The sequence below is a fragment of the Vulpes lagopus genome, chromosome 9 (assembly GCF_018345385.1).
Source record: "Vulpes lagopus strain Blue_001 chromosome 9, ASM1834538v1, whole genome shotgun sequence".
Lineage (NCBI taxonomy): Eukaryota > Metazoa > Chordata > Mammalia > Carnivora > Canidae > Vulpes > Vulpes lagopus.
The window spans coordinates 40,809,144-40,833,508 of record NC_054832.1 but is presented as its reverse complement, the minus strand read 5'-3'; the positions used below and the strand labels follow the sequence as shown (position 1 = coordinate 40,833,508).

General features: G+C 36.3%; 1 protein-coding gene across 1 annotated transcript in view; it reads left to right on the top strand.

The window, feature by feature from the left end:
* The window catches only part of INTS8 (integrator complex subunit 8), a 51,460-nt gene that overhangs the window by 2,591 nt on the left and 24,504 nt on the right, over positions 1 to 24,365 (top strand). The window contains exons 3-14 of the mRNA XM_041769101.1: positions 2,646 to 2,786; positions 3,100 to 3,171; positions 4,010 to 4,061; positions 4,957 to 5,139; positions 8,966 to 9,073; positions 10,457 to 10,612; positions 12,896 to 12,996; positions 13,421 to 13,562; positions 19,424 to 19,494; positions 19,858 to 20,033; positions 21,243 to 21,376; positions 23,004 to 23,114. Coding sequence (XP_041625035.1) covers positions 2,646 to 2,786; positions 3,100 to 3,171; positions 4,010 to 4,061; positions 4,957 to 5,139; positions 8,966 to 9,073; positions 10,457 to 10,612; positions 12,896 to 12,996; positions 13,421 to 13,562; positions 19,424 to 19,494; positions 19,858 to 20,033; positions 21,243 to 21,376; positions 23,004 to 23,114 — 1,447 coding nt within the window. The remainder of the gene's footprint in view (positions 1 to 2,645; positions 2,787 to 3,099; positions 3,172 to 4,009; positions 4,062 to 4,956; positions 5,140 to 8,965; positions 9,074 to 10,456; positions 10,613 to 12,895; positions 12,997 to 13,420; positions 13,563 to 19,423; positions 19,495 to 19,857; positions 20,034 to 21,242; positions 21,377 to 23,003; positions 23,115 to 24,365) is intronic.

The following is a 24,365-nucleotide window of genomic DNA, read 5'->3' as shown; positions in this document are numbered from 1 at the left end:
CTATATTCTTGGTAAAATATTGCAACTGCTTTCAAAAGGTGTAAAGTTTTTGGGGATCCCTGGGTGGCGCAGCGGTTTGGCACCTGCCTTTGGCCCAGGGCGCGATCCTGGAGACCCGGGATCGAATCCCACGTCGGGCTCCCGGTGTATGGAGCCTGCTTCTCCCTCCGCCTGTGTCTCTGCCTCTCTCTCTCTCTCTCTGTGACTATCATAAATAAATAAATAAAAAAAAAATTAAAAAAAAAAAAAGGTGTAAAGTTTTTGAATGTTAGGTGCATTTAAATTGCCTTTTAAAACATGAACTTGGGCAGCTCTGGTGGCTCAGTGGTTTAGCACCGCCTTCAGCCCAGGGCATTATCCTGGAGACCCGGGATTGAGTCCCACATCCAGTCCCACATCGGGCTCCCTGCATGGAGCCTGCTTCTTCCTCTGCTTCTGTCTCTGCCTTTCTCTCTGTGTCTCTCATGAATAAATAAAATCTTTAAAAAATAAAAATAAAGCATGAACTTAATAATGAGGTAATCATTGCTTGATGTGATAACTAGGGAAAATCCACACATAAACGGTTTTAAATGTTTTAGTCTATTTTTACGTATCTGAAGAAAATGAATGAAAATTAATGATAGTTGTTACATAGTATAGATGATTTGCTGTTAAATAATTCAGTTATTTTTTTTTAAGTTTCTTAAGAAGTTTATTTGTGAGAGACACAGAAAGAGGCAAAGACACAGGCAGAGGGAGAAGCAGGTTCTATGCAGAGAGCCTGATGTGGGACTTAATCCCAGGACCCCGGGGTCACGACCTGAGCCAAAGGCAGACACTCAAACCATTGAGCCATCCAGAATTCAGTTATTTTTTCTGATCCTAAATCAATCACTATCTACTAAACTATTAAAATATCTTAGTGCTTATTTGTTAATAAGTACTATGAAGGTTATGTTCATCCCCCTTTTTCTCACAATTTAAAGAGAAAGTAAAATACAGAAACCAGGAAATAATAGACAAGTACTTCTAACATTTTTATATAATTTTTGTTGTTTTTTTTCTGTTTTTTAAAAAAGATTTTATTTGAGAGCGAGAGTGAGTTGAGAGTGAGTATGGGTGGGGCACAGGAGGAGCAGAGGGAGAGGGAGAAGCCTACTTCTTGCTGAACAGGGATCCTGACACATGGGGTTCTATTTTTTTTTTTTAATTATTCTCTGTACCCAATGTAGGGCTCAAACTCATGACCCCGAGATCAAGAGTCGGATGCTCTATTGACTGAGCCAGTCAGGCGCCCCTCTCCGTGTGTGTGTGTGTGTGTGTGTGTGTGTATTTTTTATTTATTTATTTATTTATAGAGAATGAGTGGGGCACAGAGACAGAGGAGAGGGAGAGAATCTCAGGTTGACTCTCTGCTGAATCAAATCCCACAACCCTGAGATCATGACCTGATCAAAACCAAGAGTTGGATGCCCAACTGACTCTGCCGCCCAGGCACCCCTTCTTTTTCATTTTCCCCCACATAACAATGAACATTTCCCCATTTTATTTTTTGGAGATAATTCCATCATGTGGATAGTTTTTTTTTATGTGGATAATTTATTAACTTCTTCCATTGATATTTAGTTTGTTTCAGTTTTTCATTCTAGTAAATCACAGCCTTAAATTTTATCTGAATTTTTGGTTATATCTTTAGTACAGATTATTAAATTGCTGACTCAGGTGGTATAAACATTTTTAAATCCCATGATGCATATTGCCGGATGGCATTCCAAGAGGGTCGTACTAGTTTATGTTCTCTCTAGTAGTGTTTAAACACTTTTTTTTTAGCGTTAAGCATTAGAATTAAAGGAAAATTCTTTAATCTGAGGGGGAGCATATCAAGAGATAGTAATGTGTACAAAGAAAGTGTAAAGTATTTGGTACAGTTGGAAATTGAACACAGGGATATTTAATAAGCAACTGAAAACTTTTTAGATGCGAAATTAATCCTGTGACTATATTAATTTTTTAAGTTTTATTTAAGTAATTTCTACATGCAAAGTAGGACTCAAATTCATGATCAAGAGTCACATGCTCTTCCAACTAAGCCATCCAGGCACTCCTGTTAATTTTTTGGAGATCTGTTCTGAAATACTTAAGGAAGAAATGATTTAATGTTAAAAATTTGCTTCACAATAGTATGGGAAGAATGGAAGTAGGTGAGAGAAGAGATGAAACCACATGAGCCATCAGTTGCTAATTGTTGAAACTGAATAATGGGCACTTGGGGGTTCATTGTTTATGACTACTTTTGTGTATAATTTGTTTTCATAACGAGATTTAAAAAAAAAAATTTATTCATGAGAGACACAGAGAGAGAGGCAGAGGGAGAAGCAGGCTCCTCGCAGGGAGCCCGATGTGGGACTCGATCCTAGGACCCTGGGATCACGCCCTGAGTCGAAGGCAGGCACTCAACTGCTGAGCCACCCAGGTGTCCCTCATAATGAGATTTAAAAAAATATTTTGAATTTGAGTACTTTCATATAAGTTGTTGAGACAGGTTAATAAAATGGCCCCGTGGATTTAGTCCTTTAACAATGTAATTATTTTTAGTGAAAATACTGAATTGTATGTTTTATGCTTCTTATGCAGATATGAACTTTCTGCTTCTTTCTTTTAAGTTTGTCTGTTCCAGTATTGAATATGCTACTAAATGAATTGCTGTGCATCAGTAAAGTTCCTCCTGGGACAAAGCATGTGGACATGGATCTGGCTACTTTACCTCCAACCACTGCCATGGCTATACTTCTCTACAACAGATGGTAAATTTTTTCATAGATCTAAAATGTGTTGGGCAGCCTCTGTTGAGTTGCCCTCTGGCTTTCAGGGTTATGCTTTTAAGGGTCTCATACCCTAGAGATCTCTTGGAGGATCTTAAAAACTAGTCTGAGGGTGGAGAAAATTCGTGACTGCATAGTTGAGAAGAGCATTCTGATAAAAATGTGGATGATTTATGAAGTTTTTATGTGAATTAAAACCTTAGATAATTTATAATACAAATGTACTAAGGAATACTTGAAAAAATAAGTGATATTTATAATGTATTAAATTTTCTTTTTCTGTTTTTTTCTTCAGGGCAATTAGGACAATTGTCCAAAGTAGTTTTCCTGTCAAACAGGCAAAACCTGGACCTCCTCAGTTAAGTGTGTAAGTTGGCAGATATGACCCTTGCTTGGTACTTTTTTCATCAGAATTAAAAAAAAAATTTCTTGCAAGTTTTTAATAACCCTGGTACAGAAGTGTAAAGTAGAACCCAGAAGGCAGAAGGCTTGCAGGCAGGTAGCTTTGGAGGATTTGGAAGAATCAGGTAGGGCTCTGGATATCCAGAGTAGAGAGCTATAGAAAGATGAGGGGAGCCAGCACTTTGTGAATTGTGCCTTTTGTCTTTAGTAAGTGTTAGCTCACCTGCTCCGAAGTAGTGAAATTTTCTTTTGTAATTAAGTTATTCGAATAAGTATTCTGTATATAGGGAAATCATTTTAGAGCACCTTAGACCATAGTTTCTAACTTGATATAGATGAGTTTTTGCTGTCAGTGTTTTAGTCTTAAATTGAGGATTGTTACTATTTTTTTAAACACAAAGCAAATAGGAAAATAATGGTTAAATAAGCATCATAATTGAGTTTTGGGGAGTTTTTTGTCTTGTTTTTTGGAAGAATTATTTATTTTAGAGAGTGTGTGCAAGTAGGGGGGAGGGGCAGAGGGAGAGAATCTTCAAGAAGACTCCACCCTGAGCATGGAGCTTGACTGGGGGCTCCATCCCAGGACCTTGAGATCATGACCTGAGCAGAAATCAAGAGTTGAATGCTTAACTGACTGAGCCACCCATGCACCGAGTTGTTTTTGTTTTTTTAAGCATGAAAAGAAATAGCATTAGGAACATTTTTATTTAAATTCCACCTCACTTTCAAGAATAATGCTTTGAAGTTTAGAATTTTCAGTCTTTTGAGTAACATTTGATACTTTTCAATCATTTCTCTTTCAGTATGAATCAGATGCAACAGGAGAAAGAGCTAACAGAAAACATTTTGAAAGTAGTGAGTATCGGCATCAGTTATACTTACACATTTCTGGGGCACGTGCAGAGCACATTCACATACTTCTTATAACCTTAGGTATATGAGAGTTGGCAAGGTCTAGAGGCAATGACAGGTTTTTACTTTTAAGAACATAGTTTGGTAATAATTGTAAGTTGTACAGCTTTTCAGCATTAATGGTGGTGCTTTGCCACCAATTCTGTTTTCAAATTTTTGTGATACTTGAGCAGGTAAGAGAAATCACTCAGGTGATATCTTTATATAATTTTCCCAAAATTCTACAATAAACACGTTACTTATATTTTAAAATTATTTCTGCAGTCAGAAAACTATTAGCTTTTTTAAAAATCTAGTTAATATAAAAGAAACATGGGCGTTTCCATAATTTGAAAATGATCTCTGTAATTCTTTAACACCTACGGTGCCAGAGATACTATGTAAAGTCCAGAAGCTAGGAAAGGAGAGGGAAGATAAGACTGTTCTGTGTTCTGTGTCTGTATAAAATTAACGTGCCATAGTATTTTGAATGTGGAAGGAAAAAAACCTGCATTATTTTTGTTATGAGTGTCTACTAAAATGGCTGATACATTGAAGCATACAAACATTTCTTGAGTAAGTCAGTGGAAGCAAATCTTTAAAGCATTTTTCTTTAAATTTTCTGTTAAAAAAAAGTATCTTTTTCACTTTGTATTTCTAATTTTCACAATAGGAACTTTGTATCTTTTTTTTTTTTTTTTAATTTAAGATAACTATCTCGGCACATTTACTTGCATTCCTGCTGTGTTAAAATTTTTTTTGATAGCTTAGGACAAGCTACGAAATATCCTGTAAATATATTTTGGTTAATTTTCTGTGGTTTCTGTATTTTAATAATTTTTTAATTGAATTTTTGTAGCTAAAAGAGCAAGCTTCTGATTCTATTTTGGTACTGGAGGCAGCCCTTAAATTAAACAAGGATCTTTATGTCCACACAATGAGAACTCTAGATTTATTGGCAGTGGAGCCAGGCATGGTAAATGGAGAAACTGAGAGTTCTACCGCTGGATTGAAAATCAGAACTGAGGAGATGCAATGCCAGGTATTTATATCTGTATTTAATCAATATATGGCAAATTTTTGGAAAATCTTAAGTGAGATCATTCTAGTATTTTTAATTAGAATTTCTGCCTTTGTCTCTTTCATTTTGACTTAAGATGCAATTAAAACTTTGAATCCTATTTAATTTGTAAATTTTATAAGACTTCACTTGAAATTTTTCTAAAAGAAGTGGAAGGGAAATTTTATTTGATTTTATCACCTCTGAAATTGTTTCCCAGTCATGTTTACGATACAGAGTTGAAATACTGAGAATACAGTGAGCATGTAACTGATTTTACAGTTCATTGATATTATTAGATATTTGATTAGACAAAAAAACAAAAACCCCACCCTGCAAAACAAATATTGTGCTTTGAAAAATATAGGCTTCTAAAAAAAAAAAAAAAAGAAAAATATAGGCTTCTAGAGAAAGTAGTTTCTTTAAGAATCTTAAGGTTGTCTGCTTTCTGTAACTCTGGGCTCTAGCTCCTTTGATCACTTTCAGTTGATGTTGTGAGATATCTTATGGGTTCATGTTGTCGGTTTCTCTGCTGGATTGTAAACTCTCTGAGGTATCTCTTTTTTAATGGGTATTTTGCATCTTCCTCACTTTGTAGCACAAGATCTTTAGTGTAATAGAAATTGTAAAGTATTCAAAATCTGCCTAAAGAGGGCCACGAGGATAGTGCATCTTACATTCTGTATGCTCTTCTTTGTGTTAGTTGGCATGTTGCTTTCTTTTTTGAAACGATTTGGCAGTTTTTTTTTTTTTCATTAATCTACTAATTAATGTAAAGTCTACCCCCAGAGTGGGGCTTGACCTCCCAACCCCGAGATCAAGAGTCACATGCCATGCCCCTTGAGCCATGATTTCTTGATGGGTGCCCCTTGCATGATTTCTTGCATCACTGTTTCCCGTTCTGAAACGGGTGGGAATAGCTAGGGCAGTGTCTGGAGGTGCCTTTCCAGATTAGCTGGTTGCAGAGTTGAAGGTAGTCATTTTTTGGTACCTGGTGAGATGGAGGTTATGGTTGGAATAGGAGTAGTGAGGATTGACAGTAACGTCTTTAAATTGTTAATGAAACTTGCGTATAGGAGGGCTTCTGGCACTGTAGTATCTTGTAATCGCTGGGAGTCTGTTTAAAAATTATTGGTAATACTTCTGATATTCACTATAGAGTGGGGTGATAGAACCTGAAAAAGAACAACTCTTAACAAAACATCTCAGTGTGCTTGGTAAGCTGTCAAATATTCTCTTAATTATGTAGCTGAGTCCTAATTCTGTGTCTTGAATGGCAAATTAATAGCAATATTCACTTCCTGGCATGTTAATGTTTAAAGTGCATTCTTTACATTACAGAAATATACCTGACTCAAAAGGAAAATCTTTACATTCTTTCCCCAGTAAAACTGAAAGTATTTATTGTCCTTCAGGGCAGCTTTATTATCAGGCTTTTTGTTTTTAACCTATTGACTGTCTCTTGATTATAGAATTTAAATGTTTTATATATTTATTTTTAAACGTTTTATTTATTCATGAGAGAGACACACAGAGAGAGGCAGAGACATAGGCAGACACAGAAGTAGGCTCCCTGTGGGGAACCTGATTTGGGACTCCCAGAACCCCAGGATCACGACCTGAGCCTAAGGTAGATGCTCAACCACTGAGCCACCCAGGTGCCCCTAGAATTCTTTATTTTTTTAAATTGAGGGCTTGAATTCATGACCCCGGGTTCAGGAGTCACATGCTATACTGAGCCAGTCAGGTGACCCTAGAAGTTAAACTTGTTTTAATGGGGGTGTCTGGCTGGTCCAGTTGGAGAAACATGTGACTCAAGTAACTAAGTTGGAGCCCCATTGGGTATAGAGATTAAAGATAATTTTTTTTAAAGGTTTTATTTATTTATTCATGAGAGACACAGAGAGAGGGAGAGAGACACAGGCAGAGGGAAAAGCAGACTCCCGGCTTGATCCCCATACCCTGGGATCACGACCTGAGCCAAAGGCAGACGCTCAACCTCAGCCACCCACGTGCTCCACTTAAAGATAAAATCTTGAAAAAAGAAGAATTAAAAATAAAAACTTGTTCTAATGGCTAATATAGTAATACTTGAAAATATCCTTCTGATATCTTGTAATCTATCTTTGGAGAGAGCAACTACATGAAACTATAATATCTATGTGTGCATGTGTGTATACATATCTGTATATCCATTTCCTTTTTAAAAATCTTCTTTAGCACCACTTTGTCCCAGATGGGAGGAAGCACTCTAGAGTGAAAATCAGCCAAACATTTAATGTGGATTAAGTAGTGGAAAGCAGTATCATAGAGGCTGAGAAGAATATATCCTGATTAGTTCTATATATCATGCTTATCAATAAAGGGTAGTTCTAATGGATATCAGACTGTTAGGAGTTTGGAGGAGGAACAAGTATCTGTTAGCTAAGATTGGTTTTGTGTAGATGGAAATACAGGGAGGGGAAATACAGGAAAGTATATGTCCAAGATCTGATATGAATGGGGACTTGAAAAGGCTGGTGTGGTTGAAATAGAGGAGAATAGAGAGATTTTGAGAGAGAAGTTAGTCCAGATTCTGAGACCCTTGAAGAGTAGGCCAAGGGATTTGAACTTTCTCCTATTTGGAATAATTTGAAAACTTTTTTTTTTTTTAATTTGAAAACTTTTTAAAGAAAAATCTATTGTAGCACTGGGGTGGTTCAGCTGGTTGAGCATCTGACTCGTGGTTTCTGCTCAAGTCATGATCCCAGGGTTTGGGATTGAGCCCCACGTCATGCTCAGCATGGAGTCGGCTTGAGATTTGCTCTCCCTCTTTCTCTCAAATCTTAAAATAAAAACCAACAAAAAACTCCCAAACCTGTCAGGATGTGTAGAATAAACTTGGGACAGGATATAAGGAGCTATGGGATCGAGGTTCAAGCCTGGGCTCTGCCAGTAGTTGGTTATATGTCTTTAGGCAGACATTGTCCCCTTCTGGGCTTTGCTCTGTCCATAAAACGTTCAAGTTGAATTAAATAAGCTGAGTCTCTGATTTCTGCATTTGATGGAATCTTGGCATCAGTTTAAGAATGTTTTTGAAGAAATACAGAAATTCTATTAGTAACTTTTTTTTTTGTCTTTTTCAGTCCTTTTATAGTCATTAATTCAAATTTCTCAATATTTCATTCTGGTTGGTCAGGTGCTCTCCCCCACTTTAAAAAGAAGTGGAGATTGGGGCACCTGGGTGCTGTAGTCGGGTAAGGGTCAGACTCTTGGTTTCGGCTCAGGTCATTGTCTCCTCCGCCCCTTTCCCCGCGCGCATGTGAGCTCTCTTTCGCTCTCTCTCTCAAAATCGTAAAAAAGAAAAGTGGAGATGATAGAGAATCCATTACGACGGTGAATAGCAGCAGTGGTGACAGTAAAATCCGGTTTCCAGAGCAGCAGCTAGCTATCCCAGGGCAGCCCTAGCAGGTGTGTAGCTAGCTGCTGCTCTCTGCAGTGCTGGCGGCTGTGGCTGCTGAGAGCATCGGAGTCTAGTGTTGCGATGGCTGCAGTGCTCACAGGTCAGTTCTGGCTCTCATCTTGGCTTCTTGTCTCCCTTCAAGTCTGATTCTTTGGTCTATTAATTCTGTAGGCCACCTGAAATGTTAACCTGTTATATCTGTTTTCTGCTGAAATCAGTCCACTGGATTCTGTTGCTTGTGACTAAGAACATTGTTTCATTGCTCACTGAAATGTGTTTCGCTGAGATAAACATAATTGTGAGTTTTGTCAGCTCTTAAAAATGGAAAGTTACTAATAAGCAAATTGATACTCATTACAATTTTAGGTGTGCTATGATTTGGGTGCAGCATACTTCCAGCAAGGCTCCACAAATTCAGCTGTCTATGAAAATGCCAGAGAAAAGTTTTTTAGAACCAAAGAACTAATTGCAGAGGTAAATACAGTGATAAAAGGCACATAACATTCAGTCCTTAAAAAGTCTATACTTTTTGGCTTTACTTTTTCTGATGATAATAAAAATAAGTGTTTATTGTAGTACATTTGCTAAGTTTTAAAAAATACTGAAAACATTTTGAAACTCTGTAATACTACTGCCTAGAAATTACCTCTTTGTCATTTTAGCTTATTTTCTTCCTGTTTCCATTCTTTGTTTTTATTACAGATGAGCTTAGACTAACTATATATACTATATTGTTATTATACTTAAATCTTTTGATATTTAAATGTATTCTCTTTTGTTATATAGGGATATTGTGATTTACTTCATTTCCCTAGTATTTGGGTATTTATGTTTGCTGCTGTTTTTTTTTTTGTTTTTTTTTTAATATATATAAAGCTGTAATATTTCTGTCTCCAAGCATATGGTTTTTTTGGTTTTTAGATACTTTCAAGTTAAATTCCTACAGATAGAATTATCATGTTAGTGGTTACTAATTTGATAAAGGCTTTGAAACTTAAAACCAAGTTGCTTTCCAGGTACATTTCACTCAGGTGACTCTGATCTGTAGTGAGAGGTGTATGTGGTGTTTTTGTTTTTCCCCCTCCAATTGCTAACGGTGAAATAACCATAACTTTTAAACATTTGCATTTCTGAATTCTTAGTAAGAGTGAACTTTTTCATATATATATCACCTGAATTTTTCTTTTTATGATTCCTGCAACTGAATTTTAAAGTATATAACTAGGTTTTCATGTGCTTGGTCCCTAGAAAAATTCCCGTTTTTGTCTCTCATCGAAATTGATTAAATGCTCAAGAGATTTACTTTACATCTATTCTAGACCTATTGAGAATCCCCATTTTACTTTTGCCCAGGCATCTCATCATATTTGTTCTCCTCTTATGTATTTTTAAATATTTTAAACTCATTTTTCACAGTGTTCACTCTCAGTGTTAATATCTCAATTGTCATATCTACTTAGGTATCTACGTTTTGTGTTGGCCTGGAAACTCTAAACCAGGAGTCCGTAAACTTTTATAAAAGGCCAAATAGTAGCTATTTTAGGCTCTGTGGGCTAAATTCAGTTTATGTGGCATATTCTCATTTGTTGTGTTTTTTGGTTTCCTTCCTTTACAACCTTACATGTGGTTCTTACCTTAAGGGCTATACAGAAATTGGCCACAGGCCACATTTGGCTTGTGAACAGTAGTTTGTTCACCCTTGCTCTAAACTTTTTTCGCTTTTTCATTTTTTTTATGATTCCTCCAGCTCTGAATTTTCCATTACATTTTCTTGTACTGTTAAAATGCATTGAGTGGGTACTAGACTGTTGTTTCTGTTAGATTGATGGATAATGATGTATACTTCTTACTTTACAGATAGGTTCATTATCTCTTCATTGTACCATAGATGAGAAGCGGTTAGCAGGCTATTGTCAAGCATGTGATGTTCTTGTACCTTCTTCTGATAGTACATCTCAACAGTTGACTCCATATAGTCAAGTCCATATTTGTTTGAGATCTGGCAACTATCAGGTAAGATGTATGATGGGGATGTAATAGGGTAGTTGAAAAGCTTTGGAAGCCAGGCACAACTGGCATCACCATTTACCAGTTGTATGATTTGGGGCAAGTCACAGTCAGATTGGTCTCTAAAATGGTGGTAATAATTAACTTATTGCATAGGCTTCTTAGGAGAATCAAGTGGGAAGTTACAGTTTATAAACTAAGTGGTGCGCTATACAGATATTGACTCGTTTTGGTAATATCCTTTCTTGAGGATATAGAATTTGCCCTTGTTAAGTAAATTCTTTAAGATTAAACTCTTTAAGCAGGGTCACCTGGGTGGCTCGGTGGTTGAGTGCCTTTGACTCAGGATCCTGGGATTGAGTCCTGTGTCAGGCTCCCCACAGGGAGCTTCTCCCTCTGCCTATGTCTCTACCTCTCTCTCAGTGTCTCTTGTGAATACATAAATTTTTAAAAATCTTAAGTAAAAAAACCTCTGTAAACAGAACTTTTAAGTTTTAAAATTGTGGGTAGAGAATTGTTAGTTTTGTGGAGCCTTAAGTCTTGTGTCTGACTTAAAAGTATGGCCCTGTAGCCTGGCCTTACTAGCCACCACAAATATTAAGACTGAAGAAGAAAGTGAGCAAGCTGGTGTTGGTGGTTTGGATGGTCTCTTACAGAGCTTGCTTTACCAGTGAGCCTGGTTGTTATCTCAATTTTACACACGGAAAGGGTTAAATTAGTCTCGATATTTTTATTGTCTTCTTTGGGTATATATTTTTAGTTTTATAATGAAAAATCTTTGGGAATTATCATTTGTACTTTTAAAATCTTTATCGGAAAGGCTTCATGTTACTTAAAGTAGGAGTCATGAAATGACAAAGCTACAGCATATCTTTAGTTTTGTCTCTACCAATGGGCTTTTAGCTGAGCTTTTTAGCTCACTCTTAAATAGAATTGATATTTTTTTTCCTTCCCCACAGAAAATAGGAGAAGAAAAGGGATAATACTTCCTCTCCTACCTCTGCCCCCTTTTCAAATTCTGCTTTGCCCTAGGGAAGAAGACTAAACTTTCTTAGGTACAGATGAATTTATTTATTTATTTAAACGTCTTTTAGTTATATATCCCTAATATAGTAAGATATAGACTCTTGAAGAAGCTCCCTGGAGTGGTAAACCTATGTAAACGAGACCTTAGAAATACTACTCAGGGATAGGCATATGTTCCTGTGAATGTAATGAAGAGCCAACATCTGTAAATCAAAGTATTGTAATGAGTAGCTAGGAAGAGTAAGTTGCAACTCTGAAATTTATCACTTCAGTTATATATATATATATATCTTAGAAATCATATTTAGCCTGTTTTTTCTCTTTATGTAAACTGTAGTTTTTGTGCTGATCGAGTAGTTATTTGGTGGCTTAGTCAGTTAAACGTCCAGCTCTTGATTTCATCTCAGCTCATGATCTTGGGCTTGTGAGATCCGAGCCATGTTCCAACTCTGCACTGGGTATGGAGCCTACTTGGGGATTCTCTCTCTCCTTCTCCCTCTACACCAACGCCCAATAAATAAATGAAGTAAATGGAAATAGTTATTTGAACAGCTGTAACAAATGTGTCTTCTCACGGGTGGGAAGAGGCTGTCTTGCCTCTGTAGCCATTGTTCATGTTTTGCTATGGAGGTGATACAGTGTTTGCTCTATAGTTTTGAAATCACTTTTGTCAGTACTTTTGTAGTAGCAGCTGATTAGCTTTAATGTTTCTGGAAATCCTCTTTCCTATCCCTATATTATCACTTCTTTTTTCTCTTATGTTGCTTGTTAAAGACATGAAACAAAGTCTATATGGAATAATGTGGGTATTTTCTATAATTCACTAGCTATTATAATTTAAACCACTTATGTTTATTATAATTGTTTCTTTGCATGCTTTTTCCATCTGAGTTATCTTAACTGTTTTGGTAGTTGTTAAGTTTGTTGTATGAACTGATGTTTAAATGGATGAAAAGAATTTTTACAACTTCTAATAACCTACCTGAATTGCTTCTTATTGATTGATTCTTCCTTCACCTCTCATTTTTGGTTCATGATCTTCAATTTAAAAAAGCAGGGTTGGGGGGGTGGGTGGCTATTTTTTTTATCCTCAGTCTTATTTTAAAGTTTTAGAAAAGACTTTCCTGGTTAAGATATTCTTGTGATTATCTTCAATATATATTTTCCATTATAGAAAGACTTTTTTTTTCTTTTTGGAAAGACTTTTAAAGTAAAGTTTGCCGTGATTATTGAACTGGACACAATTTTATGTTTGTATTCTAGGATGTAGTAAAGATTTTCATTGAAGATAACTTAACCTTCAGTTTACCTGTCCAGTTCCGGCAGTCAGTATTAAGGGAACTCTTCCAGAAAGCTCAACAGGGGTAAGTGAATAAATTGAAGAATTACTTTCTTACTTTTGAATAAAACAGCGAGTGCATTTTGGGTTTATCAAAAATCTACCTCCAAATTCCCTCTAAGTCTGTGACAATACTTTTAGTTTTATTATTATATGAGAAATAAGTGTAGCCAGAGGAACCACTTTAATGTTCATCTAATCTCATTTTAAAAGCACTTGGGAAAAATTAGCAGAATTTGGTTTTATTTTCTAAGCTGTAACTAAATTGTCCCTGGACAAATTTAAAACTTTTCTGCTCTATCCCCACCCTTGACATATGCTTGAATAACCTAAACCTAAAATCTTACCTCCAAGGATAAATAACTCATTCTTGTGAATTTGGTTTTGTAATATATGCTTTTCTTTTATTAAAAAGAATATATTAGCAGATCTACTTTTGTATTCAACAGAAATGAAGCTCTAGATGAAATCTGTTTTAAAGTCTGTGCCTGTAATACAGTCCGTGATATATTGGAAGGTAGAGCGATTAGTGTTCAATTTAACCAGCTGTTTCTTAGACCTAATAAAGAGAAAATAGACTTTCTTCTTGAGGTAAGATATTTTTTCCCTATTTGATTTATAATTTTGCTATAAGCTTACCAGTGACCTCTTGGTTGCCAAATATGGTGCCCCCTTTCTCTCTTCATCTGGCTTGCTATGTTTGATACTCCCGACGGACTGTGCTCTCCAACCTTATCCTTTGCTAGAGCTCTTTGATAGTTCTCCATTATTAGGTTTTCCTTAATCCTTCATCGACGTCTCTGTAGTGTTTCTGTTTATGGTCATTTGTTTCTGACTCCTTCATTGTCTCATATCATTTTTAAATTCTCATTTAAAGTTTGGGTCACCTGTTGACTAAAAGTTCCCAAATTGTAACAATGACCTATCCTGAGAGCTCCAGAATCTGTGTTTGCATTGGATCTTTCTACCTCTTTCTTTAACTCTCTTAATGTGATAGACATCGAGAGAAATACATAAAGCACAATTTAAAAAAAATTTTTTTTTCATGAGACACAGAGAGAGAGAGGCAGAGACACAGGCAGAGGGAGAAGCAGACTCCATGCAGGGAGCCCAATGTGGGACTCAGTCCCAGGACCCCAGGATCACGCCCTGGGTCAAAGGCGGGTGCTAAACCGCTGAGTCACCCAGGGGTCCCCACTGTTGGTATTTTGATAGGAATTGCATTAAATATGTAAATTGCTTTGGGTAGTATAGACATTTTAACAATACTTGTTTTTATAATCCATGAGCATTTCTTTCCATTTCTTTGTGTCATCTTCAATTTCTTTCATCAATATATTAAACTTTTTAGAGTACAGGTCTTTCACCTTTTTTTGGTTAGGTTTATTCTCCTAGGTGTCTAATATTTTTGGTGCAATTATAAATGGGATTGTTTTCTTCTTTCTGGTGCTTCTTTATTGATGTATAGAAATGCAACAAATTTCTGTGGGTTAGTTTTGTATCTTCCTTTACTGAAGTTTACTGAATTGGTTTATCAATTCTAGCAGTTTTTTAGTGGAGTCTTTTGAGTTTTCTATATTCAGTATCATGTCATCTGCAAATAGTGAAAGTTTTACTTCCTTACCAATTTGGATGCCTTTTATTTCTTTTTGTTGTCTGATTGCTGTGGCTAGGACTTCCATTATTATGTTGAATAAAAGTGATAAGAATGAACATCCTTGTCTTGTTCCTGACATTAGAGGAAAGACTCTCAGATTCTCAGCTTTTCACCATTGAGGATGATGGTAGCTATGGATTTTTCATATGTGGCCTTTATTATGTTGAGGTATGCTCCCTTTAAACGGCTTTGTTGAGGGTTTTTTTTTTCTTTATGATTTTATTTATTCATGAAGGACACTTAGAGAGAGGCAGAGACACAGGCAGAGGGAGAAGCAAGCTCCCTGCAGGGAGTCCAGGTCACGACCTGGGCTGAAGGTAGATGCTCAACCACTGAGCCACCCAGGGGCCGCTGTTTCTTCTTTTTATCATGAATGATTTTTAGATTTTATTAAAAGCTTTTTGTATTTCTATTATGATGCTTTGTAATTTAATTTTTCACCTCTAGTGTATGTGGTGAAATACATCAATTTTTAAATTTTCAAAAAATTCTGATTAACACAGTGGTATATTCATTTCAGGTGTACAATACAGTGATTCAACAATTCATGGGTTATTCAGTGCTCATCAAGATAGTGTTGACTTAATCCTCTTCACCTGTTTCATTCCCCGCCTCCTCCCTTCCCTCTAGTAGTCATCTAGATATTTACTGTAGTTGAGTCTCTTTGGTTGGTCTTTTTTTTCTTTCATTCATTTGTTTCTTAAATACTACATATGAATGAAATCATATGGTATTTATCTTTCCCTGACAGACTTTTTTCACTTAACATTATACTCTCTTGTTCTATCCATGTTGTTGCAAATGGCAAGACTTCATTCTTTTTTATGGCTATTTATTTTATGCATACACATCTGTATCCATTCATCTATCGATGGATACTTGGGCTGCCTCCAAAATGTGGCTGTTGTAAAAAATGCTGAAGTAAATATGGGGGTGCGTATATCCTTTTGAATCAGTGTTTTTGTATTCTTTGGGTAAATACTCAGTAGTGCCATTACAGGATTACATGGTAGTTCTGTTTTTAATTTTTTGATGAATCTCCATCTTGACTTCTGCAGTGGCTGCAGAAATATGTTAATTTTAAGTGTTAGGCTACCTTGGCTTGTTTGTAGTAAACTCCAGTCATAACTTTTTATTTTTTAGTTGAGATATAATGGACATATAGCATATTCATTTTAGGTATATGTTCTCTTTTTAAAATCTATATTGCAGGGGGATCCCTGGGAGGCTCAGCGGTTTGGCGCCTGCCTTTGGCCCAGGGCGTGATCCTGGAGTCCCGGGATCAAGTCCCACGTCAGGCTCCCAGCATGGAGCCTGCTTCTCCCTCCTCCTGGGTCTCTGCCTCTTTCTCTCTGTCTATCACAAATAAAAATAAATAAATCTTTAAAAAAAAATAAAATCTATATTGCAGGGTTTAGTTTGCTAATATTTTAAGGTCTTTTACATACATGTATGAGGTTGAGGCATCTATTTTTTTTTTTTTTTTTAAATTTATGATAGTCACAGAGAGATAGAGAGAGAGGCAGAGACACAGGCAGAGGGAGAAGCAGGCTCCATGCACCGGGAGCCCGACGTGGGATTCGATCCAGGGTCTCCAGGATCGCGCCCTGGGCCAAAGGCAGGCGCCAAACCGCTGCGCCACCCAGGGATCCCGAGGCATCTATTTTTTTTTTTTTTTTAATGTCCTACTTTTGGTTTTGGTCATGGTTACCTCATAAATGAATTGAGGTATCTTTTTTCCTTGCCTGGAAAAGTTTCCATAAAATTGAATGCTTCTTTAAGTGGTAGAATTTACCAATGAAATATTTGGGCCTAGAGATTTTTTTGTGTGAGGGAAGATTTTTTTGATATTGCTTCAGTTTCAATGGATGTAGAGGTAATCTGTTTTTCCTGATTAAGAGGTAATTTTCTAAGAATTTATCCATTTATTTTTATTTTTATTTATTTATTTTTTAAAGTAGGCTCCAGGGGATCTCTGGGTGGCTCAGCAGTTTGGCACCTGCCTTCAGCCTGGGGCATGATCCTGGGGTCCTGGGATCAAGTCCTACGTCGGGCTCCCTGCGTGGAGCCTGCTTCCCCCTCTGCCTGTGTCTCCACCTCTCTCTCTCTGTGTCTCTCTCATGAATAAATGAATAAAATCTTAAAAAAAAAAAAAGTAGGTTCCATGCCTAGTGTGGAGCCCAATGCAGGGCTTGAACTCACAACTCAGGTCAAGAGTTGGATGCTTAACTAGACTAAGCCACCAGGTGCCCCCACTTAATCTACGTTTTTAAGTTTATTAGCTTTTAACAATGTTTACAGCATTGGATGCTTGGGTGGCTCAGTCAATTAAGCATCTGCCTTTGGCTTAGGTCTTGATCTCAGGGTCCTGGGATTGAGCCCCACATCAGAGCTCCCTGCTCATCCAAGGAGTCTGCTTCTCCCTCTACCTTTGCCCTCACCCTCCACCCCCTAACTCAGCCTCTTTCTTTCAAATAAATTAATAAAATCTTTAAAAAGAAATAAAATGTTTATAGCATTTATAGATGCCCAGTATGTCATGTTTTAACTGTTTTTAAGAATTGAACTTAACACATTTGTTATATTGCTTATCAGAAGTTAACACCAGGGATCCCTGGGTGGCGCAGCGGTTTAGCGCCTGCCTTTGGCCCAGGGCGCGATCCTGGAGACCCGGGATCGAATCCCACATCGGGCTCCTGGTGCATGGAGCCTGCTTCTCCCTCTGCCTATGTCTCTGCCTCTCTCTCTCTCTCTCTGTGTGTGTGACTACCATAAATAAATAAAAATAAAAAAAATAAAAAAATAAAAAAAAAGAAGTTAACACCTATTACCTAATTTTCATGACACGTATACAGTGCATCACTATGTGTGAATAAGGTAGCATGAAAGCATATTCAGGTGTTACTTATTGTAAGATCATTATTAATTTATAGTGTGTAGCAAAATTATTACAATATGAGTATTTTGTACATCAAGATGTATATATGCTATATGCTGATAGAGGAATCTATTCATCTGAGCATAATTTACAATGCTGTTTCTGAGCACAGTACTTGAAAACTTATTTCCTTTGTCCTTTTTTGCCTTTTTTTTTTTTCTTTTGAGGGGCAGGGGGAGAGAGGTAGGAGGAGAGAATCATAAGCAGGCTCCACACCCAGCGTGGAGCTGGAGTGGGGCTCGATCTCAGCATTTTGAGATCGTGACCTGAGTCGAAATCAAGAGTCCGACACTTAACTTACTGTGCCACCCAGCTGCTCCGGTTTTTTTTCCTTTTAATAACCTCTTTATTGAGGTATAATCACATACTATTCATCCGTTAAAAGTGTACAATTCAGTGATTATTATTTTTTTTTAGTTTTTAGTATGTTCATAGATTTGTACAACCACCACCTCAGTCAGTTTTAGAACATTTTCACCCTCCCTCTTCTACTCTGCAACAAAACTTCTTACCCAGTAACAGTCCTCCTTCATTTTCCTTGAGTTCCCTCACTCCAGGAAACTACTAAGCTACTTTTGTCTCTGGATTTGCCTGCTCTGGGCATTTCATATAAAAGAAAATAATATGTGGTCCTTTTTTTTTTTTTTTTTTAATTTTAAAATTCATTTCAGAGAGCGATTGTGAGCAGGGGGAGGGGCAAAACCCAAGTGGACTCCACGCTGACTGTGGAGCCTGACTTGTGGCCCTGTCCCAGGACCCTGAGATCTTGAGCTGAGCCAAAACCAAGAACTGGACACCCAACCATCCGAGCCACTCACACACTCCTATGTGGGCCTTCCCCCCTGCCGCCCTTTACTAAATGTTTTTTTCTTTTCTTTTTCTTTTTTTTAAAGATTTTATTTATTCTTGAGAGACACAGAGAGGCAAAGACACGGGCGGAAGGAGAAGCAGGCTCCCTGCAGGGAGTCCGACATGGGACTCAATCCCAGGACCCCGAGGTCACACCCTTGGCCAAAGGTGGTGCTAAACTGCTAGGCCACCGGGGCTGCCCTACTAAATGTTTTCAAGATTCATCCATAATGTAGCATCTGTCAGTGCTTCATTATTTTTTTGTGGCTGAATAATATTCCATTGAATGGATACATTATTTGTTGCTCATTTTGTGTGTCTATCAGTTGATGGACTTTAGGGTTATTTCCAATTCTTGGCTATTATGAATAATGCTGCTGTGAACATTCTGTGTTTTTTTGTTAACATATTAGAGAGTATTTGACAATTTCCTTATATTAGGGACTTTTATAGTGATTGCTTTATTTTGGTTTCATGTAAGTAATATTTGGAGGAAATCCTAATCTGATGAATAAAGTCAGAATATTGTGAGATCGTTATTTGTAGGTAACTAATATTCCACAACTAGTTTTTGTTATTCTTTAATTTCATTGTTTATTTTTAAAACGTCTGTTACCTTCTTAATTGTTGGTTCTCAGTACTTTAGCTATTACTAATCATTCAGCTATCTCAGGTGAAATCTTTCACTTTTCTGGCTGGAGCTGCGGCAGAATTTATCACCTCATATAATTGGTTAATATAATCTATACATTTTGGGAGAACTCTATACCATGCTAGGTAGGTTATTCTTTTTTCATATAAATACCTGCAGTTGTTGAAATGTTCATGTTCTACTCACTCTCCATAATGGTTCTTAGTCACAGTCTTATCTTAAGTTACGTAGCCAAATCTGTGATTGATATGTAACTGAAAAGGAGAATTTGGTTGTTTTTAAATCTAAACTTTTCAAACTGTAAGGTATGTTTTTTAAAGGGTCAATATTCAAATAAAAATTACTCAAATTCCTAGGTATGTTCAAGATCAGTAAATTTAGAAAAAGCTTCAGATTCTTTGAAAGAAAACATGGCTGCTTTTCTAAAGTAAGTGATTTTTTTCCCCCCCTTAACTTTCATTTTAGTCCTGTGAGAAAAATAACTTTAATTACTTTTTGTATTTGTCCTGCATGTCTTATATCCAGGTAGTCATTTGAGAGACAGTTCAGATTTGTATAATGACACAAAATTTAGGATTTATATTAGTTATTCTTTCTGTATATTGGGACATGATGTCACAATTTTAAATAAGGACCAAAAATTTTTTAAGATCTATTTCAAATATTATTATACAGTTTATGAAATGGGTAGCTTATTAAATGGTTTGTTAATAAAGATTGGTTAATATGATTGTTTTCCCCAAACTAAATTATAAACTTTTTTTGTTTTACAATATTTTTACTGATCTAGGAATGTGTGTCTGGGGTTGGAAGATCTGCAGTATGTTTTCATGATTTCTTCACATGAGCTTTTCATTACATTGTTGAAAGATGAAGAACGAAAGCTACTTGTTGATCAGATGAGGAAGAGATCCCCTAGAGTAAATCTGTGCATTAAACCTGTAACTTCATTTTATGATATCCCAGGTTAGCTCTCTAGTCTGCTAGCGAAAATGTTGGCACATTTTGCCCCTCTGTTATATTTGCCCCTCAGTGTATTTGAGGTTGCCCTCGCACTTGTTTTAATTTATATCATTAATTAATTAGAAATTTACTAGTCTTCTGTAGTCCTATTTCTGTCTAAGCAGTTAAGTGCTGGAACTCTGCTGAGTCTATGGTTAATGGAGATTGAGGCCTAGTTACATACAAGATTCTAGCTGGGGAAATATACCAAGGTGATTCTCCTGCTGCTGCTGTGTTCTTAGAGGTAAAAATGAAAGCTGGGAGGGGAGTGGTAAAGGGTCCTGAGACTCAGAGAGAGTACAGGCTCTCCTGCATTTCAGCCATCAGCGCGGAGCTGTTGTAGTATCTGCTGGCTCAGTATACCAGTTTTGAGCAACGTTGCCATTTTTTTCCTTATTCATTTGATCATTTTCTTCCATTTTTGCTTTTATTTTATGAGTCCATAAAATAGAAAATATAATGCTGTTCATTAATAAGAAACATAAGCTTTAGAGCTTAATGTAGGTGAGACAATTCAGTTGGTTTAACAAAACAAAATTGTAGCTGCTTGAACCTCACTAGGAAAATGACATTAGGACCTAAAATGCGGAGAATGGATTAATGAAGACTGTATCTGAAAGCTGAGTTGTAATTAGGGATTTTAATGATCTTTTTGTTTTTCTGGGAAGGCGGTGCCTCCACCTTCTTTTCTTCTTCCTTTGAAAAGCACATTTTTAGTATTTACCAAAACAAATAAAAAATATTTATATGTGCCTTTATTAACATATTATGTTTGAAAGTAGGAGACTTTTTAAATCTAAACTTTTCAAACTGTAGGGTATGTTTTAAAGGGCCAATGTTCAAATAAAAATTATTTGAGACAGGAAACTGTCTGCACAACTTAAGTTTTTCTGTATATCCCATCTTGTTCTTTCCATGAACAGTTACTGATTTTTATCTGTTTATATTTTATTTATTTATTAAATACAGGCTTAATACAAATTGTTAGGTTTTCTGTATGAGGATAAAATTTACATTGTGTTGAATGAATGAGTTCTGAAAATGAGAGCTGTTTTTCACTTAGAGATATAATACTTAACAAACATACAATTTCTCTCAACAAATTATCATTCTCATATTTGTAGGATTGTTTCTTTGAATTAAATTATTATTGAAATAGAAATCTCTTCTTAGCTTCAGCAAGTGTCAACATTGGTCAGTTGGAGCATCAGCTGATATTATCAGTGGATCCCTGGAGGATTCGACAGATTTTAATTGAATTACATGGCATGACTTCAGAGCGCCAGTTCTGGACAGTGTCTAACAAGGTTAGAAATAACACTTTTTCAAGAGTGGATAAGAAGGGGGCATCTGGGTGCCTCAGTTCAGCATCTGCCTTCAGCTCAGGTCATGATCTTGGGGTCGAGCCCCATTTGGGCTCCATGGTCGGTGGGGAGTCTGTTTCTCCCTCTGCCCCTCTTGGAACTCATGTGCCTGCGCATGTGCTATCTCAAATAAATAAAATCTTAAAAAAAAAGAGATAAGAGTGTTATACTAAAAAAAAAAAAAAAGTGTTATACTTGTTTTCTGATTGTAATTTACTTATTTTTAAAAAGATTTTGAGAGAGAGAGAGTACCAGTGGGGGAATGGGCAGAGAGAGAGGGAAGAGCAGACTCCTTCTGAGCTTGGAAGAGCCCAATGCAGAGCCCATCTTAGGACCCTGAGATTATGACCTGAGCTGAAGTCAGATGCGTAACCAACTGAGCCATCCACATGCTCCTCTGATGTAATTTAATAGAAGAGTTATTCTCTGACCTTTTTTAGAATAAAGACCCTGTTTGCTCAATAATGTTAGGGCTTTCACGTGACAAAATGCACTTTGAACATGACTGATGGAGAATATACAAAATGTCAAAAAGGATACTTGTAAGTCTGATCTTAGCCAAAAAGCTGAGAAGAAAAGTGATTAAGTCTGTAACTTTTAAAATAAATTTATATTCTATTTATTGTCATAGCATCTCCAAATATTTTAAATGTAGCTGTAAGTATATGTATAAGGAATATTTTCTATGTAGTCTGTAGCTGCTTTGCTATGTGCTTACAGAGTATTTGCCTGCAGATTGAAATTGATTCATAAAAACTTACTTCTAGGAAGTTTTTGGCTTTGTATGTTCATTTAAAAATGCCCAGCTAATGGACTTACCTATTTCTGAGTTTATTTATTTAAAAGCTTTTCTGCATGCAAAGTGCAAATGAAAATAACTTTTAGAACACTATTTCAGTGGAATGTGACTAAGGTACAAAGGAGATAGCACATAGATGTGGGAGAAATCAAAGTACTATGGCAGTACTTCTAACTTACTGTATACTTGTCTGCTAAAAGTATAATTAAAAAAGCAGCCAGAAATTTATGTACATTTTATGGGGTTTGAACATGGAAGTGCAGTAAAATGAAAAACTTCCCTGAACATCAGTATTGATGCTAGTAGTACTCATTTTTATAGATTAGGAAGTATAATAGTTGGAGAGTTCTGATCTTACTGCCTGAGTTTAAATCCCAGCTTCTATACTTACTAGCTATAGAATCAATCTTGGGCAAGTTACTTAACATTTGTGCACTTTGCTTTTCTTATCTGTAAAATGAGGATAATTGTACCTACTTCAGAATATTGTGGTGAAGATCACATAAAAATATATCTATATACTCCTAGGGGTTTTTTTTTTCTTCTTTTTCTATAGACTGTCCTTTAGGAAGTTCCAGTCCATTTAAATTAATATTGGCTTACAGTTCATTTTGATTAACATTTCATTATGGCTGTCATTTTTCTTTCTCTATAAAGGTGACCTTTGCATGACCATTTTAAATGTGATTGAAGATTATTGAAAGATTCTTCTCTAGATATGACTGTGTGTGTGTTTATGTGTGTATATTTATATATTTTTCTCTTTCCTAGTGGGAGGTACCTTCTGTTTATAGTGGGGTTATCCTGGGAATTAAAGACAATTTAACAAGAGATTTGGTTTACATTCTCATGGCCAAAGGTTTACACTGCAGTACTGTTAAGGTGAGTAAAAGTGTACATCAACTACTGGTTAAGAATATGCTTTATATTCAGCCAGAGTCTGACCTTAGGAAAAAAAAAAGCATTATTAATTTTACCATGAAACCCAGGAATCAGAATTTCCTATATTTCCTTGATCTTAAAATATAGTTCTAGGCCTAAAATGTTTTTCTTTTTCTCCAAAAAGATATTTTAAAGGGGTTGTAGTTCATTCTTTTTCCTTCACCTTGATAACTGGAGTCTTGGATATATGGATACTGCTCCATTCCTTTTTAAAAATATAGAGACCATGAAAAATTATTGATTGTATCTTTAGGATTCTGTTAGTAAAATTGTGTTCCAAATCTCTTAAAATCACTTTTGTAATTTATTTTACATAAGGACTTTGTAGTGTATTTGGGAAGTTGAGATGTAAGTGAAATGTTAAATAAATGATTTAAGATGGTATAATTGTGCAAGTATTAGTACAGAAAATTTTATAAGCAGGTTAAAGATGACATTTCCAAACTTAGTTCAGGCAGAAATCCTGAGCTAAATAAACCTCAAGGCTTGAATAAGTTAGCGAGGTAAAAGGGATGGCATCATGGAAAAGCTCAAAGATAAGAAATAGAATGGTATACATGCGGATTGGCAGGAGTAAGCTGATGGTAGAGTGCCACTGGTGTGCGCGGTGAGGCTGTGATGAGGCTAGAGGAGGAAGTTAGGTGCAGCCGTTACAGAAATCACCTGAAATACTGTTAGAGGTAACATGCCCTGTTCTTTCTCCACGTTCTATTCTCTTTTCACAATTTTCCTTTTCCAGCTTACTTTGTTTGTTTTTTTTTTAAGATTTTATTTGAGAGAGAGCTTGTGAAAGAGAGCACAAGTGGGAGGTGGGGAGAGGAAGCAGCAGACTCCCTGCTGAACAGGGAGCCCAACTCTGGAGCTTATTTTAGAAAGGTGGGACAAGAGCTATACTTTAGCTTTATAGTAAGTTTTGAAACCAAGTGCTGTCAAGGCCTCCAGTTTTATTGTACTTCAGAATCACTTTGGATATTCTAGGTCTTTTGCTTTGAATTTTATTTATTATTTTTAATAAAGATTTATATAAACTCTGTGCTGAATGTGAGGCTTTTGATCTTTCCAATCCAAGATCAGGCGTCAGATGCTGTATTGACTGGGCCAGCCAGGTGCACCCCTCTTCCTTCCCTCTTTTATTTATTTATTTATTTATTTGTTTATTTATTCATTCATTCATTCATTCATTCTTAAGAG